At 39.0% G+C, this 19,933-nt stretch overlaps 1 protein-coding gene across 3 annotated transcripts in view; it reads right to left on the bottom strand.

The window, feature by feature from the left end:
- Lar (tyrosine-protein phosphatase Lar) overlaps positions 1 to 19,933 on the bottom strand; it is a 144,996-nt gene that overhangs the window by 43,591 nt on the left and 81,472 nt on the right. For all 3 annotated transcript variants that reach the window (XM_011316751.1, XM_011316752.1, XM_011316753.1), the window contains 2 exons: positions 19,185 to 19,316; positions 18,417 to 18,575 (listed from right to left, as the gene is read on the bottom strand). In XM_011316751.1, the coding sequence (XP_011315053.1) occupies positions 18,417 to 18,575; positions 19,185 to 19,316 (291 nt within the window). The remainder of the gene's footprint in view (positions 1 to 18,416; positions 18,576 to 19,184; positions 19,317 to 19,933) is intronic.

Genomic DNA, 19,933 nt, shown 5'->3' with positions numbered 1-19,933 from the left:
ATTGAGTTGTCTCAATCAAATCAAATGATGATTTGTGGTTTTATTGTTATTGATGTATGTATTAAAATTCTAACTTAAATGTCATGAAACTTTTCGTTAATAGACATGAGGGAGTTACTCCATTTAGATATGTGCATGTGATGAGGATTGAAGTTTCTCAACGTTTAGTCTAATCTCGAGGCAAAATTTTCAGACTGTCGAAATTGAAACGCAACCCCTTATGCTTGTCAAACTATCAGAACGGGATCAGCTATTGTATTATTATCAGCCATTGTATTAGGGTTCAATACAACAAAGGTGCAGGTAGTTGAAATAGAACATGAATAGAGCATATTCCAAACTCAAAGATACCGAATTAAATGATTCTATAAGATGAAATTCGATGAAATTTTTCACTTGCACGTCTATTTTTCCCTTACTTGCTTAAAATCGGAGTATGAAAAAATAGTGTAACATAAATAGAAATGAAACTATGTGGATCGAAGCGACAGGTTATCCGCAAACCGAAAGTCCTCCGAGTCATGTCTAAATCCAGTTTTGTCGGTGGGGCGTACGTGACTTGGAGTGATAGAGGTTTTGGTGTGGAGTATGAGGGCCTGAAGAGAGCAACCATGTGGAGTGGTGAGATGTAGGATGAGGTGGTTCCGCTCTAGCCAAAGCTGGTTGGAGTGAGTGCCGGTGGTCCTGGATAATTCCCAGGGGAGATTGGTCAGAGAGGGATGAGGGAGAGGGCATACACTGAGGCCCAGTGAAGATAGAGGGTAGAAAACCAGCGGGAGCCCTAGTGTATCCTGGTGAACGTAACCATGAGCGCGGGCGAGTACGCCTGTTGTACGTTGGTGAACATACAGAGAGCAAGTGCCCAGCAACACCTTATATGTATCGAATAGAATCGATATTTCACGCAAGGCAAAACCCGCTGTACGCTCAGATAAATCGAATCACGCGTATCCAGGGTTGACGGCCAATTGCACGTCTAATTATTAATAGCGGGCTATGCAATTATGTTGGCATGGTGTACGATCGTGGAAACTGTTGGTTAACTCTGTTTTGGTTCCGTGCCACGATTCAATGGTTGTATGAGAGTATTGGCGGAAGAGGAAGAGAACGAGGATGAGGATAGGTGCACAGAGGGCTCCATTGATGAGGGGTATGTGCCGACAGGGTGACACGACAACACTCTCTCCACACCCTAATCATTATTAAACGAGATGATACATCAAATCATCGTGGTGCATTACTATTGGTTGGCACACATCAACGGATAGGCCAGCATTACCATTATGTACCGTACAAATTAAATAAATAGTCCAAAGTATTGGTATAATATCACTCGGAGATAATTAATAAACAATGCCATAGCCGCATGCATGTTAGAACATATAATAGCAAGATTAGTTTCACACAATAAACAAAATATAATGAAAGTTGGAAATTATTTAGAGTGAGGGTATCAAAGTGAGTCTGATGGGGACAACTAATGACAAGCTATTCGTAGGACGTGAAGAGGGAAGAGGAGCTTCTGTCCCTCTCGGGCCCGATTCAGTTGCACTGTCTACGAGGTGGCTAATTGAGTGACCACTACAGACATAAAATGACAATGGTGTGGCTTCCTGAGAAATTTTCCCGTGACTGGAGAATACGTGGGTGTGCTGGAAGGGTGGTCTGAGCACCTGGGCGTGGCAGGTGACCCCTTGCAATGTGTGATATAGATATATGAGAAGAGAAAGCTGAAGCGCACCGAGTGTATAGGACTTTGTGAGCAAAAGGGATGAAACGGGGGTGAGTGAGAGCTCTTGCTTGGCCAACAGGAGAAGAGGCGCAATTGGAAATGCAATTTTGATGTTGGATACGAGAAGGAACATAGAGAGGTAGGAGGAAAAGAGGAGCTAAGGACGGGTGTAGAAGGCATCCTGGGATAGTCCGTAAGTCGGCTCTTTCTCTCTCTATCACTTCTCTATCCTATTCTTTCCATCATGAAGCAATCCAGCTACACATGCTTCTGAAGACATAGGAGAATCCCTCAACATCGACCTGGCTAGAGATGACGTAGATATGCTATTACGGAGAGTGGATTTTGACTTACGTTTTCTGGCGTTATATATGAAATGACGCCTTCCAAATGCTCTCGTATATTTATATAATATATTTTGCCATACGCCATGTGCTTTTAGGGACTCATAAGATATTCATAAACTTCACGTGTCATTTATTTTCGCTCTTGAGGGATAAATACGGCGACTGCTGATACGTACTCGATGAGAATTACTCACTCTAATGAAACACAGTGGTTATCACCACGGCGTTTGTTTAAGCTATAATGCTATTTTGTGGCATCGAAAATCGAACGATCACCGCAGGTTGATTAGTATAATACCGATTGAAAGCATAAGTGGTCACTGGGCTTTGGGTTATCGTCCACTTATACGTATTCAAATACTGACAATGTCACTCCATCATTGTTATCGACCTATATATTATCGTACGTATATACCGAACTATGGTGTTATCCACAAGTCGTTATCGACTCTATTGTACGTTGGCTGGTATAACAATAAGCGATTTTGGAAGATGAACCTCTTACCGATTGGCTAGATTACCATTATCCCACATGATTGACCAACATCCACCATTATGTCAAGTTTATAATCCAACTCGTGCTAAATTATTTATTGACAATGGGCATTGGTATATGAAAAATAAATGTGAAAGAATTTGAATATTGAGATGTGCAGTATTGGGGAAAATGAATGTTATCCCATGGGGCTCTGAGCTTAATGTGTCTGAACACGCGGCTGGTGGATCGGCTTGTTTCACCTCATTAGCTTGAGTGTATACATGCATGAAGGATTTACGCATGAACGTTGCATGGTGAAGGGTTAAATGTTGGACAAGAGACTCCTGTAGTGTAGAGTAGAATAGAAGGCTCCCAGTGCAGTACAATATAGGTTACACTCGCTTCGGTGCTCCAATAACCTTTGACAGTTGACGTCTAGGAGCTCAGAGAGTTCCATCCCCACACTGTGACCGCTAGCTTGCCTGCCGGTCATGCTTGTTGGAGACTATGTACACCGTCAACAGCCTCTGAACTCAAAATAGACGCTCTCTAATCGACTCTGATTCGTCATATATTTACAATGGGATGTTTGTATTACATTGCAAACATACTAATATACGAATATGCGAACAGGAGATATTGAATATTAGTACGGACCCCAGAATATCGTAATGACTGCTACTGGACATGGTATATTTCTCAATGGTTATCGCACACCATAACTATTTTTCATCATTATTTTTATTCTGCAGAAGGTATATTATGCAAGCTGATTTGACTGACAGTCGAGTCGCGTTGGTGGAATTATCCTAAATAATTAGATGAGCAAGGTATGCAAGAGTTTTGGTATTTTTAATGTGACCTCAATTGATGGGAAAATTTCATGCAATTACAACAATAACCCAATCAATCAATCAATGCGGTACAGCTGCTGTTATATTTTGGAGGAATCGCGTAGTTCATTAGTGATCCTCTTAAATTTTGCGCATACCCCGCTATCCAAGAGTGTAGAGTATAGAAAGTTAGCGTCTACTTTTGGCTTCTCTGTAACCAACCGGCGTCTCCGCAAGTCGTAGATAAACCTGAAAGCCACCGTCTCCTCGTAGTAGCTGCTCACTTTTTATTGGCGAGCGTTACTCCTCACCCCACTCGTTCTTTTTGTTACTCCCCTTCTTCAGTCTGTCGCTCCTTCTCGCTTTCCTAGGCTTTCGATCTCCATTAGGATAATTGAGGGAGAAACTACCCGTATCATGAGACTTTTGCGATGCGGGTGGTACAATGAAAAACTCTGTCGGTAAAGAGAAGGCATTGAGAAGGCTCTATATTTATTTAGGTTTCTCAATGGAAAATACTTTTACCTCTCTATTTTTTTCAAACGAAAACCACTTCAAATGATACGAAAATGAGAAATATCATTTTGCAGTTCAAGCTTAAATTTAATTTGAAGAAATAATTAAGGATCTGACTTGAAAACGGTTCTGGTGAGTTGGCGGGTAAAAAAAAAATTGTAATCGGGATATTTTTTTCAAATTTTGAAAAAATTTCTGGAATTTCTCGGATTAATAATGGATTAATCAAAATGTATTATCAATTCAGCGGATTTTACAGCAAACCATCGCTGCGAGTTCATTACACGAGCATTCCTATGTATATCAAAAGTGATGCACCAAAATATCAATTATTGAGTATCCTTGTCGATTATGTACACGTGTAAAATGATTACCGTTAGTAATTACGAGGTATTTCTCCATTAAGTGAACCCGATAAGTGGAGGAATTTTTTTAACACTGAAATAGTGCGGCTGGCTCATAACATGAATACTTCAAAGGTTGAATGATAATATTGGACCATCTAGGAGCAGAGTTTGCGGAATTTATCGGTTGTAAAGCCTAGCCACAGGTATTTACTAATCCTGACTGTCATATTAGTTCTGCGTCGGTCAAATTTTCCCATTTTTAATATTTTTATTGGAATATTTAACCCATATGAAGCTATTTAGTCAACTATGCAGTTAAAACCCCATGAATAGATTCGTCTTGACGATCAATATCTCTAAATTATGAGTTAACTGAATTTACGAGAGACCAGTATGTGCTCGATAATAAATAGTGAGGTTTCCCTCCATGGAAAATATATAAACGGTATACATAATATTTTACCAGGTTTGAATATGAAGGTGACACCATCGATGGAAAATGAGCAAAAAGATAGTTTTCGTTTCTCCAATTTCCATAAGAATTGAGCTAATGGAATTCCCGCAATTGATTGAATTCAAATGAATTTTATCGTATATTTCGAAGTAAGTCGCATAACAAAGGAAACCAATAGAGAAGACCATGGAAAGTGGATGAAAGAAGGTAATAGAACCTGTATTTGTTATTCTATTCTCACCGGGACATTGAGAAAACTACAATAAGAGAAATGATTTGCCAGAGAAAACTTGTCCTGATATCCCTGGTAAGCAAATAAGAAAATCCTAGAGGAAGGATTTCTGCGGCCAAGTGGAAAATTTCGAGGAGAATAGCTCGGGTACATCCGAGAAAATGCCATGTGGTTCTCACCAGGGGGAAAAGGGCTTTGTGGTTCGAAACGCAGTGGAGTTTCTCGTTGCATATAAACATGAAGGACGACGTCAGTGGATAGTTTAACATAGTTGATGCTGGACGTTGGTGAAAAAAAAAAGTGCGTCACTGCGTTGGAGGTGCATCTGAGATTTGATATTAAGAATGACAAGCCTATTCCTCAGGATGTCCACCCGGATAAAAATATACACTACAGCTTATCCGAATTCCAATCCGTCCTAGATCCAATTGTCCTAGAAATTCAATTCATTCCAGCCTGACAAATTCATTAGGCCACATAAAAAAAGTACAAAGTAGTTTAGCGAATGGCAAATCAAAAGTGAATCTCAATTTTTTAAATGTCGGATTCAATTGCATTTGAGTGCTCACGTGCACGGTAATAATTCCGAGGCGAATAATTAGCAGAAACTAATAACGATGATAATTTAATTTTCACTCCTTATTAATTATCGGACAACTACAACAATGCGCAATGCGGTGACAAGCTCGGTTCGATCTTCCCTATAAGACACAGTGATTTTATAATGGAACAGTAAGAACTCATGAGAAATTGTTTACATAAATAATTATAACCAGAATTAGAGTTCAATTTACTGATAAGATAGATACCAATATAGTGGCGAATTCATTACGAAGTTCTCAGCATTCCAAGTGATGCCCTTGGCTGATGTCGCGAGAGTCAATCCTTATCATCGCTTGTTTCCAATCTCGACGCTAATCTCCGATTGTCACTTGAGTGGCTTATCCGTATATCCTCTCCGCCACCACAATTGTTTCAAGCTAATGAGAATAGAGTTTCTTGGTCTTATTCGATGGAAATGAGGATTTTCGTACCAGATTGAAAATGGTGAATTGCCTAGTAGAAATCTTCCATCAACTTTGTCATTCAGAATACGTTTCCGTGATGAGAAGAATGGAGGAACGAAGCGAGCATTTTTTAGAGGAATGAACACCGCAGGGACTCGTTATATTTGATTTTTCCATGTGTCATGTGCTCAGGTGGAATGTGGCTTCTCATTTCATTTGAATGAAAATATGACGAGGGAAGTTTCGGTGACTGATGCCGGCCATTATCGTCCTGAAATTCTCGCGACCCCAGCATTTTCTCTTTGATTTCAATTGCGAACGTTAGCAAAATGCCATGTACCACTCTGCGCATTACTTTTTTTTCCTAGTTTTTTATTTTTTATTCTTTTGCTTTCCATTTTTCGACGGGCTGGCCGTTGACAAAGAATATCCGCAATTTGATGGTTCAGTAGATGAAAATGAACAGCACAATATGCACCGTTATTCTCGTATTTTATTTTAGTGAGAACTTTTCATCAAGTTTTTTCCATCAATTTTTGTTTTCCAATTGTTTTTTCGACAACACATGCTCAAAAATAAGGTACATGTATACGGAACTGTACCATATTTTTAACTCCAAAGTTGTATCATTTTTATTCCCATCGGTGGCAAGTTGTGCAAGTCTGATAAACCAACCCGCAATATCCCTCTTGAAAATTAATTTGTCGCACTAGGGGCATAAGTTGTGGGGAAAAAATTTTGCCGTCAAACGCTTTATAAATTAAATGGAGTCTTGATGTATAATTTGTAAATAGGAAGTTACCCTTTTGGAATGAAGAAATATTAAAAAAAAGAGCGAGGGGAACTCGGACTACAGTGGAATCAAAGAAAAGTTCTCGCCTCCGTTGAGACAAAAATGTAATGGAAATGGTACTTTTTGTTTGTTTCTTCTTGCTTTCTCCTTTCATTTTTTTTTGTTTGCCTCAAGGGAGCAGTACGGCCCTACAAGCGTGTTTAAAAATTGAGACATTCGAAGAAATGACTTCTAATTTGTGAAAGTGGACGAGACTTTTGGCAGAAATAGTACTAGAATGATCTAGCACCCTCTCTCATTTCAAACTTTTCAATGTGCACTTGAGTGACTATACATACCAATATGCAGTATTATCCAGCACTAACAAAAGAAGATTTATGTGCATAAATTATATTTCCTTCATGTAATAATCTCCTAGCTACGAATTTTCCATCATCACTTTATTTTTTCGAGTCTTCATTCCATACCAATCACTATTACAATTTGCGTGATGCAATAATATTCTCCACAGAGGTCGTCCATTTTCATGCTCTTTTACGCGTTTCTACTCCACATTATACATCTGTTTTGTTTCCTATCGTTTTTTTTTTGTTGTAGAGTGATAAAGGTAATTGCAGGGCGGAATGAATAAACTCGAAGATAAAAAAATACGAAACAAGAGCGATAGGGGCAAAAAAAGAAGAAGACTTTCACGTGAAATTTATTTCTGGAGGTACGACGTCTCGACTTGAAAACACAATACAAATAGAAAAAGAAAGGCATGTATAAGGTGTGTTACTACTTCTCTACTTTCGGTACCATCTTAGTTTTTTCCGTTCCTTTTCTTCCGTCTAATTCACGAGGAAACGCGATTTTCCAGCCGATTGGTTACCCTCGTCTCTCCATTCCCATCCACTTATTTTTCCTCTTCCCCATTCTTCTATCGTGTGACAGAATACAGGAAAATAGTACATCGGCATTATTCGGCCCTCAGTCGTAGTCCTCATATTGATTTATAACGATAAAATGCTCAAATTTCTCATGATTATCCGGACTCGTTATTGAAGGAACTCTCGTCAGTCTTGATGGTTAGTTAAGGGGTCCAGCCATACTAAAGTGAAATTACAATAGCTTCCATTAACATCCCCAGAGGTATGGGAGCTTTATTCACCCTCCGATCTCAAATTACACCGAGTAAGATTAACAGAGTACAAGATGAAAGTATATATAAGACAGAAACGAAGAATCATGCGCAGACGTCGACTGAAAAAAAGAGGATAAAAAATTAAGAGAACTTTTCTATTGGTCTGATGTACGTGACGATCAGTGCAGATCATCAAAACCGCTATAACATCCCGAGAGTTGAGTGTTACCATTGATTTCTTTCTAGAGAAATGCCCTCAGTTTCAGCATGTCAGATCACTCCTCCTGATGGCAATTGAAAACAACTTTGCTTTGAAATTTTTCTCCTTTTATCTATAATTGCACTGGAACTGGATGACACGCATCATTTCAATAACATCGCACTCAGTCCTTTGTATTTCCTCCCCTATTTTCCCTCCCCTATCATAATCTTTTGAGTATAAAAAATGGATAAAAAGAGATAGACTGAATAGATCGATATAGCGAGGGAGTGAGTTCAAAAATCATCCAAGAGTCTTGAATGAAGAAGGAAGGAGAACCAAAAAAGGGGTGAGGAGTCGTTAGCAATCTCGGGGGAGTCTTTTTCGTAGAGTCCCGGAGCGCATCGACGGAGTAGACCGACAGCGGCTGTACTCCTCGAGACCATGAAGAGAAAGAAAAAAAAAATACCAAAGAGAGGGAGAGAGAGAGAGGATCGCAAGCTTTAATCTTCTCGAAGACTTAACCTCGCTTTAGAGCCGACAAGGGTTGCCTATCTAATTTCTTAAGGGTCGAGCGTTGCATGTCAAGGCATTACACTCAGCCCCTCGACGATTTCCTCCTCATCGATATTTTAAGCTCACTCACCTCCGACCTCTTGCAACCCCCATCAGCCGCTCGAATCTATCCCATGTTATGCGACCTATCACCTATAGAGGCTGCACTTTCTCCCACCACTTCATCTGTCGAATGTCGATTCGCATTCCCCAGCTGATGCACATACTCCATTCAGAAACCGCTCCAATATAATGATCATAATTACATTATACTTTAAATCTCATTAAAATAACGTTATCAATTATTTCCAAAAATCGATAAGGCAACCACGAGGGAGTGGGTGAGAAGACAGACGAATGAGCAGATTGATTAATTACAGGTGTACTGAGAAAAAAAAATATCTAACTTTCAGTAAAATGGTTTGCCTTTACACCACATGCGATTATCTAAATTTAATTGTTTCTGAAAAATTATTGGTTTAAATAATTAAATGATTCGTTCATGAAGAATTGTACAGAAATTTTTGATATGTGCTTCCTTATGGGTATAGTAATGTTGAATATTTGATTCTCTCTGTGAAGGTATTAAAAGCCTATTCATGCGTTCTGGCGAAAATGGCAATAAATAGTAGTTGGATCGTTTGAAGAATTATACGAGGATGATGGAAGACGAACGGAACTAAGAGTTTAGTGTAAAAATCACGAGGAAGCACCCTTGCCCTTGCCTCCTTACGGCCCGTACAGGAATGGTAAAACCCTTGCACAACCCACGTGAATTATAGTTTGGTGACTTTGGTTCATGGCACGTATCGGTCCTTTCACGGCTAGCCTGCACTCAAGACTCTCTCCTGTGGTTTACGAGACGGAAGTTAAAGCAGTGTTATACCACACCAGTAAAAATTTATCCCCCACCGCCATGTTGCTTTAATAGCCACTTTCGTGGCTTATCGTTGGGTTAGAAGGGGGTTTAGTGGAAAAAAGTCAATCATTTTATTTCATGCAATCATACCACACTTCTCTTGCTCCTCAATCTTTATTCATTTTCTTCGAGTCTTCATCTTTATTTATATAATTAAGCTACATGTGACGGTGCATAACTTAACAAACTGTCGCACTATGGAAGTGCAGAATCATTGACCTTTTTTCGTGTCTGTTATAGCATGTACCCATACAAGTATCTCCTCACTTGAGTATATTATCCATGATATGGGGGTGTATATAAATTACCAGAGTGCAACTTTCCAGTGACTCTATAATAGAGTCTATATGTACTTCGCGGAGCATTATTACTTGACACTCGTCACTTTCTCATTAAATCAATTAAACAGTAGATCTTGGGAAATTAGCAGTGAGGAAGTGCACTTATAAGTTTTGAGTTGAAGTCGAAAAATATGACAATGGGATAAATTTATGTACATGAATACGAAATAATTTCGTGTCGTTTCTAGAGAATTGCTTCAACTTGTGCATGTGATTACCGGGATTTTCACTCAGAAAAGATGAGGTTGAAATGCCATCGAAATGGAGCTTGAAATAGTACGAGTATTTGGTTGTACGACTGTGTGAGAATTGAGGTTTAAAGAAAAGAAAGATGGATACGTTGGAATCTGGGAATAGGCTTTTCCCGGATGAGTATTCTGTTCCACGAGTTTCAATAGAAAGATATCGAGGCAATAAGAAGAGGATGTGAGAAAGTGTCGTTATGCTCAATAAACAAAGAGAACAAGAACGCCGTTCAGACGATCTCACTCCTTTGATTTTTCCTTTCTCTTATTCTATATTTTAAGCTTCCTCCTTTCGTCCTTCCATTCTCATTTGATTCACCGAAGCAGTATAATCTGCGGACTATTCGGCGAATTCATTGATCGTTCAAGGATTCCATCTCATTTTCACGAAGATCAACCGAGAGGCCATTGTCAAGCGCCGCATTATCCACTGACTAGCCATCAAAATCTTCAATTTGTTTGGTGTCCCACAGCATCGACTTGTTACCCCTTGATGGAGTGGTATTTCTTTGGGGCATTATCGCCGTTCTAGATAACAGAACTTTTTTCAAATTCCCCCGGCGAAACTTTTGACAAAGATCCGCTGTCCCTCACTCCACGCACATTGAATAGAGTGGAGGAAAGGCTGCAGGTTGAGAAAAAAAAAAGCACAGGCAAGATAACTGACTTTTTCTATCATTTTTCATTTAACTGAGATACTACCACGGTACGGTGGAGAGTGAACCGATTTAATGAGTGGATAATGAATTAAATTGTGAGGCATTAGTTTGTTGGAGGTAATCGATAATTCATCCATTTAATTTGGTAGGACATTTTTATATCGTCGATGTTGGGTTGTAAAAAACACAATTACTTTGAATTACAGTATTTTGGTAGAATTCTCAATATACTGTTCTGTTCCTATGAATGTTAAAATGGATGGTATTCCTGGTTTGAAAGGTGTTGCTGGATTGAGTCCATGAATAATTGGGTGGGAGTCGGTTTCACTGGAGTAATGGTGAATTTCCCGAAAACGTCAATAAAATTTCATGTTGATAGATAAAAATTTCCGGAGAAGAAGCATTGAAACATGATAGGCAGATAGTTTCTGCGGAGATGGACACGCGATGATGGGTAAGAATTCTTTTCATTCTGATGTACGAAATCACGCCATCTTTCGAAGAATCTATAAGTTGACTGAGTCACAGATGAGCTCTAGTTCATATAGTCAGAGCGGAAATATTGCAAATATTGAGTCGATGAATAAGAAATGGTGGTAAGGGGAAAAGAATATGGAAAAGTGGAACTAGAAACGAAGGAGTTACATTTGTAAAACAGGTTTGAGGAAAGAGGAACGAATAGAAAAGATGAGACGACGTGAAAATTGAAAAGAAAAAAGGGAGAAGTGTTTGCACGAGGACTTAAGCCCGAGAATACTTTATCACCCTCACCCGAGTCTCGACATGTCTCTCTTCTTGTCCTCGCTCTCAGATATAACGTTTTGCAAGTCCTCACGGCGAACGTAAAAGTTAGATTGCTGAAATAGTTTTGGTTAGTGGGTGTTCGGTCTTGGTTCTTATCGCTGTGTCTAGAAGTGGAGCCACGCGAAAAGACTTGGCGATAACGCGTGCCACTAAAATGATGAATAAAAAGGGAGGATACGAGTATAAACGAAAAATCAGTGAAACGATAGAACACATACCGCATCACTCCATCCATATTCCCTTGGTTAACCGGAAAATTCACAGCCAATTAATGTTCCAATTAATTGCTAATTAAGCCAAACGCATTTCCAAGCAAATTAAATTCCCGGTGGATGCAACCGCGCATATACTTTTCACTCTTTGTATCCCAACGGATTCATGCCCATTACTGGCTTCCTTCTTTCTCACTCAGGTTTCATTTCTCGGTCTTTCTTCAACGCATAGAGAGGGCCACTTTCCTGCAAGGGACTCTAAGCAAAGTTGACGCCCAGGAGGTACCCGCCTCGAAACTTACCAGTCCCACCGCACATTGCACTCCTCCATCCCCACAACTTCTCTCTTTTTCAACATCCCCGTGCTCTCCTCCTTTTTCATTTTACTTTCTTTCGTGCTCACTTCCACGTTTCTTTTCCTAACTCAGAAATCTCTGAGCCCCTTCCAAACTCACAAGGGACACCGGCTACTACCAGCTCTCGCGCTTCCACCAAACTTTTCGTCTCGCTTTTTCATCCCGGATCAGTCTTTAATCGCCCCACCCCTCTTCTTACCGGTCACAAGTGATACAACTACGTCTATTTTTTTCCCTTCTCCTCTTTCTCAACTCAAAGTTGAAAGAGGACAAAAAAATTCACGCTCAAACTGGGAGTTCTTCTCGGGGCTTCGTTAATTTATCTTTTTTCTTTTCCTCCGTTTTGCTTTCTTCATTCTGGTTTTTCTCCTGGTTTTAAATCAGTACGTACGTTTTCAACAGGAATGGGAAAAAAGTAGATATTTAATAAAATTGTGAATGAATTTCGCGTGGAAATTTTATACCGTGAAAAAGCGAAAAATCGAAATGTCCGTGCTGCAGCACGACGAAAAACCTACAAAGGAGGCATACGTATCTCTTATATATATGCACATATATTTTCATCCAAAAAAATCGTATGCGGGATACATACCAGACACATGTATCCCAAATAAATCTTATATATTCACGTTCTGTCGCCACTGGAGCTGACATATATTTTCCATGTACGTTAAATATAATTATCTCCATATATATGCCTTTCCATGTGGGTTACCCTCAATTTTCCACATACAGTTGATGCCTCCACTCCTAGTCTCAGGTTTTTTGTGATATACAAAAAAGACGCATAGAAGGTGGTGGGTGGGACGGGTTGGAGACACGGTAAAAAAAGTCCAAGTACAAAGAGGATAAACAAACATCTGGCGTCTGGATAGACAAAAAAAACGAGAGAGTTTGGTAAAGCAGAAAAAAAAGGGCGAGGACGCGAATAAGACTCGACATTCTTGAGAGGGCCAAGAGAAATCGTATATACAGGTATATAAATAGTATATAAAACAAAAGAGTTGGAAGCTCCATACAAAAATCTTCTCCTATCTCCATATCCAGGGTAAATATTGTCTCGAACTATTCACTATTTGTTTGCGCGTCACAATGCCATCTCCGTTAGCACTTCCTCGAGATCCACCGAGAAAAATTCCTCTCGATCCTTCCCTCTCTCCCCTATCAGCCGAATCTCCCTGAGCTCTGTTGTACGTATTTTTTCACCCATTTTCTGTCACCCTGCTTTTTGTCACATCTTATAATTCTCCGTTATATCTACATACTACACTAAGCTCGATGCAACTTCTCACTCTTGGCATTCATTCGCGTTTCCACGTCACGCGATCCTTTCACCATGTCCGTCTTCATCATGGTCTTATTCTCAGTATGAAAGCATCACATGATCCATCGCAGATGAATTGCAACCGAGTGCTCCCAAATTCAGAAAAAAAAAAAAAACTAGAAGAGAAATTATCATAATAGATACGCTGATGGGATGAGTGATGGGATTCATCCGGCTTTCCTAACTGTCAGAACTACCAGATTAATTAACTCCGCTCCATTCATTATCACAAAGACAGTTCAAAACGCCATTGAAAAATTTGACATGCATTTTGGATATATCTATAGAGTTTCATGTGCATCATCCATTTATTGATTTTCATATTCGCACTCCGGGAGAGTATTGCGGAGATTAATGGTCCACCTTTGAGAATAAATAATTTGATACGTCTATTAATATTTTACACCGAGGGATGATTACTCTGCGTCACTTGGGTAAACCATAGAACATTGTCTTGAGTCGTTAAAGAGAAAACGAGGGAGGGAGGGGGAGGTTTTACCATTGGTAACTCACTGGTTGAGGGTTGGTTGGTGGTTGGGCAAAATGTTGAGGTTCTTAACGGCATCTCATGGTGTATAAGATATTCTAGTCTACAGCAATAAGAGGAACCGTCCCAAGTACGGTTACGAGGGACCATTAAAACCATTCCATATTTGAAATTAGTTTGGTTGCGCATTACCAAAAGTACATAATCCACATGCATATACTGACAGCTTGAGCCCGACGATGTCACTGCTGTGCATGTGCATACTTTATCTCTGTACACAAAGAGAATAAAATAATCAAAATTCCAATGTCAAAATCCGCACATTAGTGAATATTACTGTAGACATGACGGTTTGCAATGGACAGTATAATTGTTCGTTGTAAATGAACAAATAAGTAATCATTACTCCATGATATTCTAAACTGTTCATTATTGCTATTATTATTATTACTCAGCGATAGACAAAAAAATGTCTCAGTATTTAGGGTCCGTTGAGAATCCTGCCAGATTACCATAGGATTTTCTCCCATTGTAGTAATTTTTACAGTTATTTCATTATCTCTGGGCCCTCGATACTTTCATCATTTATAAGTGAAATGGGGCTGGACAAAAAAAATAGATACAATGATTGAATGAAGATATGAACACATTGCTGTATAACCAAAGCTAATTAACAGGCGGAGTAATTAGGACACTAGGGTCCCTTGAATTAATTAAAACGGCTTCAATATCCACGGCAATGCTCGGCAGATTACATCCGGACGCGAAATCGGTGATCCACATGGAGTGGGTGAATGATAGTGCGATGAGAATAGTATAGAAGAGGGTGGAGGACATGGAGAAGAGAAATAGGGCCTACATCGCCATGAACACCAATTTATGTTCACCTACTGAATTGTCCATTGCCGGGTAAAAGCAAAATTCTCATACGGAAGGAACAATCGGACACGGCGAAATTCATTAATTTACAATATTGGACATATTTATCGAAACAATCGTAGATGATCTTCGACAGATGACTGATTAAACATGACAGATGTAATTCTAATCAATTGATACGATACTATATGAGAATCATTAATTGTGATGGGCGATATTAGTACTATTACTACTCCTGCAGTAGAGGATTTTCATAAGTCATTTAAATCAGTCGATGTTTATTCAGAATGAGAGCATTAATTTGACCGCAACCAGAGTAACCTCGATGCAGTCTGCTTTTGAATAATTATTATTGCACTTCGAGAGAAATTGAGATGGCAATGGAACTTCTATTTAGAGGGATCGCATGGCAGAGTGATAGAACATTCTCCCCACGTTGTTTATTGATTTTATATCGAACCGCCCATCACATTGAATCGAATAATCATTGAAAATGCGACATTCCGTAATGAATATCAATGCGAGATCGATGTTGATATTTTTGTTTTGTTTTCATTCTCAACGTCAGTACAAGCAAACTGAATAAATATCTATGTATCAAATTTCCCAATAGTGAAAATTCCTCGGGAAACTCGAACTCGATTCGTTGATCATTTTCGGTTGGGAATTTTAAATTCGCGAGGGAAAATCTTTCGTCCCGCAATTTTATTTTCCCACACGAATCTTATTCCCGTACGAAGTATTCTAAAGATTCGTAGATGAGAATCGCAAGACTAACGAAATGACAAATCCGTTAATGAATGTTGCGGATCCGTCCACGAATCACATTCGTATGGCGAAGTGAATTACATTCCCAAGTGTCGGGAATAGGCCCCCAGGGGAGCATTAGCATCGTAAATCTACCCTCAATTCTACGAATGGCAGTGGAATTGATCGGAAATATGTGAAGAATAGCATTTGAAATGACTTAAGCTGCGCTCTCACAGCACAAATTTGCAGAGCTGTGGAAAAATGCGAGTATACATAGCCAAGGGCCATGAATCAGTAGATAATCTCGTTATAAACGAAACCATTCTCTAGGTACTTTTGGAGCAATTTCACTTTCTTACTGTACCAAATCCACAAGTTTTAAAAGTTAAGTGAAATGGTTGACAATAAAGTTGCCACCTTAACGAGTGTGAAACGATATCACGAATAACTGGATGGCAAGAATATTCTTGGAATTCTTCTCTTTTCAACAATTTGAGATTTTTCTTGTCCTTCCTCCTGCTGTACCAATGTCCGACGTTTCCAGTTTTACTCCACTGTAATGGTTTTCAGATTTTTACCGTCACGTCAGATTGAACACGCACATTACTATTTTGTGGAATATACTTTCAGTGGTCTACCGTAACAGTGAGAGAACAATTCTTCGCTCTGCTCACTCACTCGAGAGTACGTTACCCTTTATATATATATTCCATGTGTAAAAATCTCGCAATCACCTATATTTCCTCGCATATATGTTGTACAAGTATCTACTGTGATGATATGAAAATAGAGATGCAGCGTTGAGAACTTCACCAAGTGCAGAAATGACATTTCATGGATAAATTTAATGTTCTATTTTCTTGGTGACAATTATTTTCCTCTCGTGGACAATTATTTTGCATATTTTTTCTGGGATTCGGTGTGCGTTGGGAGAAATTAATAACTTCTGATCACTCGCCTTAGTAATTGATGGTTTTTTAGACTAATATAATTCGATTTTTTTCAATTAAATTGGAAGCTAATAGGGTATTTCTGTGAATGACGCGAGGAGAGAAATATAGAATTGAAAAATTAAATGAATATTCGATAGTGCGAGACGATATTTCGTGATTGATAGATATGACAGTTGTTACCTGCATTTCGTTACTACCATTTTCATTATTCGAGTAAAATCATTAATTGAGAGAAAGATTCCAAGTTTGTCGAGTAATAACAGACAATCACAGTTATCTATTATCAATTATGATGGCAAAAGTGACGTATCCCATAATGCAGCTACCTCAATTCTCGTTTAACAGCGTTATAAATGCCCCCTATCGATTAATCTTATTGACCGAATTTGATTTTAATGTCTAGTCATTGGATTACTCTATTTTATTCCACTCCACTCCCTTTGTCGCCAGTTATAACGGAATCATGGGAGTCTGGCTGCGGTCAAACTTAATTATTGATTGGAAAAAATCTAGCGTGTGAGAGATTTCTCTGTGCAGATTTAATTATGAAGCTATCGATTTTTGCATTTATCGATGAAGAAATATTCCCCTTGTATATTATGATTACACTGGTTATTATTACGCGGGGAGAAATATTTAGTGCTGAAAAAATGACGCGTGAAATTTCCGTGGAATTTTTCACTAATGATACATTCATTCCGCGAAATTTCGAACAGTGATGATGCGGACAGAAAAATTTCAGCAGATTGAAGGAAAAAAAAGTAATGGAGATCTCATACCAGGTTTTAACCTAAAGGCAAATGCTATTGGCAGAAATATTAGGCCTGTCAGATGGTACAAGTGAATCAGCACACGTTGTTCTATATAAAAGCGTACTTTACAGGTTTTCCTTGGCTTACTCGTAGTACGTTTCGCATCTGAGCTTCTACCATCTTGATCCCTCATTCTGCTCATCTTAAATTAAATTAAAAGTAAGAGAAACCAATTAAGCTGCTCCGCAAAATTTCACGCGATCTCGTCGGCAAGAGCTTCTCGGAATGCAGTACTTCTTTCCCATTAAGCTACCTTCCGTTTGGCCACTAGACTCGGCGCCATTAAGCTGTTCATTCTACCGTAAAAATGGCTAAGGTATAAGAAAGACAGTGTGGGAAGAAGTGTTAGGGAGTAAGAAGATGAGACAAGGTTCAGTCGGGATAAGGAGAAAAAGTTCGAGGGGGGTTTGAAAAAAGTAAATTGTGGAATATCGCCGAGGTTAAACTTTTGGAGGAATTAACTTGGAATCCGACGATGAAGCAAAAAGATACCGACAATGGGCAATTAATTATGCATGACATGATCCGGGTAGGAGTAGAAAAAAAATTAAGTGTTCGAGGAAGATGTTTAGAGGAGTGCTGCAGCCAACTCTCAGGCGGAGTTACGATATGTAATGAAAAAAAAAAAAATCGGTACATACTAATTATAACGAGGGTACACGGTATATGAGAAGACGGTCTCTCTCAAAAATTGTCTTCTCCCATTAACAGGGAAATAGCTCGGCCTGAGTCTTCAAATTGTACCGACCGAATTAATCCAATTCTATTAAATACATCATTCGTCAAAATACCAGAATATAATCTATAATTTATCGATTTTATTAATTATTTTCCTGGCATTAAAACTAAATTTCTTACAGATATTACTGGTGAACATTTACGAAATGGCCTGACGATGCTCTTTCGTCATTGACACAGATTCTTATTTTATCGGACTTTTTTGTCCGCTCTCGCAAATAAAGCCAATTGGAATAGACACGTGAATGAAAAATTCCCAGCAGCTTTTTTTTGTCACCAACATTTCTCGGTATTACTATATATTACTGATGGATTACTTACGTTCGTGGACAGTAAGTTGAGCCTCAGCGGTAACAGCATCACCAACTCCATTTTCAGCAACACATTCCCACGTTGCTTCATCCCTTTGAGGTCGCACTGGATCAATTCTGAGTAGCGAGCCATTCGCGTAGGTTTTAGTATGATATCGAGACTGAGATACTGTCCAAACAAACAAAACCAGTGAATTATTTCCTTGGGTACAATGATTACTGCTAATAAATTAACAATTCAGGGCCAAATGGATGCAGCAATAGCTGGATATGAGAATTTACTAGCTACTATTTGACTATTTGAACTAAATCAAAAGTATTTCCAATTCAATTCGGTTCGTGCTTAATAAGGGTAGGATCAAAGTGATGGATTGATATAGATGTTGACTTTTCGAGTATATGAAAACAGGTGAAAAAAAAATGTGTTGAAGGAAACTGAAACCGGGTGCTTCTTTTTGAAAGAGTCTCAAGGAAGCAGCGTAGCATAGTTCCTTTCCAATTCTCTTTTGGCTGTAGAAGCGCCTGGTGCGGGATGAAAACAGAGTGAAGAGGAGATTGACTGAGGGTTGGAAAGTTTTGGTTGGGTTGCGCAAGGAGGAGGGACTCGAGGGAAACTCCGTGTCCTGTAGTAACTCGGGCGAAAGAGAATGACAACGCAGAGAAAAGTAAAGAGACAATAAGATCACTTTAGAGTATCTATGGCAGAAGTGCACGGAGGAGAAAAAAATGTATGTTGGAATCGTGGAAAAGAAGAATATACATGTCATGAGAAACTTACTGGATACTTTTTTGCCGTTTTTCCGCCAGTGTATTTGGGGTGTTGGTGCACCATGAGCGCTGCAGTAAAAGCATGCAATGCCTCCGGTCTTCACGTGCTGCGATCGCGGCCTCATCAGGATTTTCGGTGGACCTGTTTCAACAAAAATCACATTTTTCTCGATGAGAGTATAGATTTGAAACCGTCATTTACAGTTTTAATTTTGTATGTTACAAATTTCGTGAGTTCACATATTGAAATAAAGGAATAAATATAAAGGAATTACTGCTCATTATAGAAATAAAATAGCACAAACAGTATATTGAAATGTTTTTAAACGAAACATATATTTTTCATGACACCCCGCTATAAGCGGGAAAGCAGTCAACCGGAATGATGGGGGAGGGCTATACCTATATGGGAAAGCTTGGCAAATGGGATTTTGCAATTTAATGGAAAGCATATCGAAAACGACAGCATTATAGTTACATCCTTTCGGTCTTTTCCCATTGTATTGTTATATCAATGTAGGCCAGATGGGCCCACAAGCGTGTGCTTACACTCTCGCGGACTTTTTCGATTATATGGGAAATCCTCTCTCTGACTCTCTCCCATGTATTCGAGCTAGTGTGAAAATACTGAATATTTATTCACAGCGCATCAGCAGCACCTGCCGCGTCGTGACCCGATTCGATAATTTATAGCTGAATTAAATAAGGACATCAACAACCAACCACAAACTTTTAAATGGACAACAGGAGAAAAAAAAA

Source organism: Fopius arisanus, unplaced genomic scaffold, assembly GCF_000806365.1.
Source record: "Fopius arisanus strain USDA-PBARC FA_bdor unplaced genomic scaffold, ASM80636v1 scaffold00008, whole genome shotgun sequence".
NCBI lineage: Eukaryota > Metazoa > Arthropoda > Insecta > Hymenoptera > Braconidae > Fopius > Fopius arisanus.
Note: the sequence above shows the minus strand (reverse complement) of the source record. Positions and strands in the feature narration are given on the sequence as shown.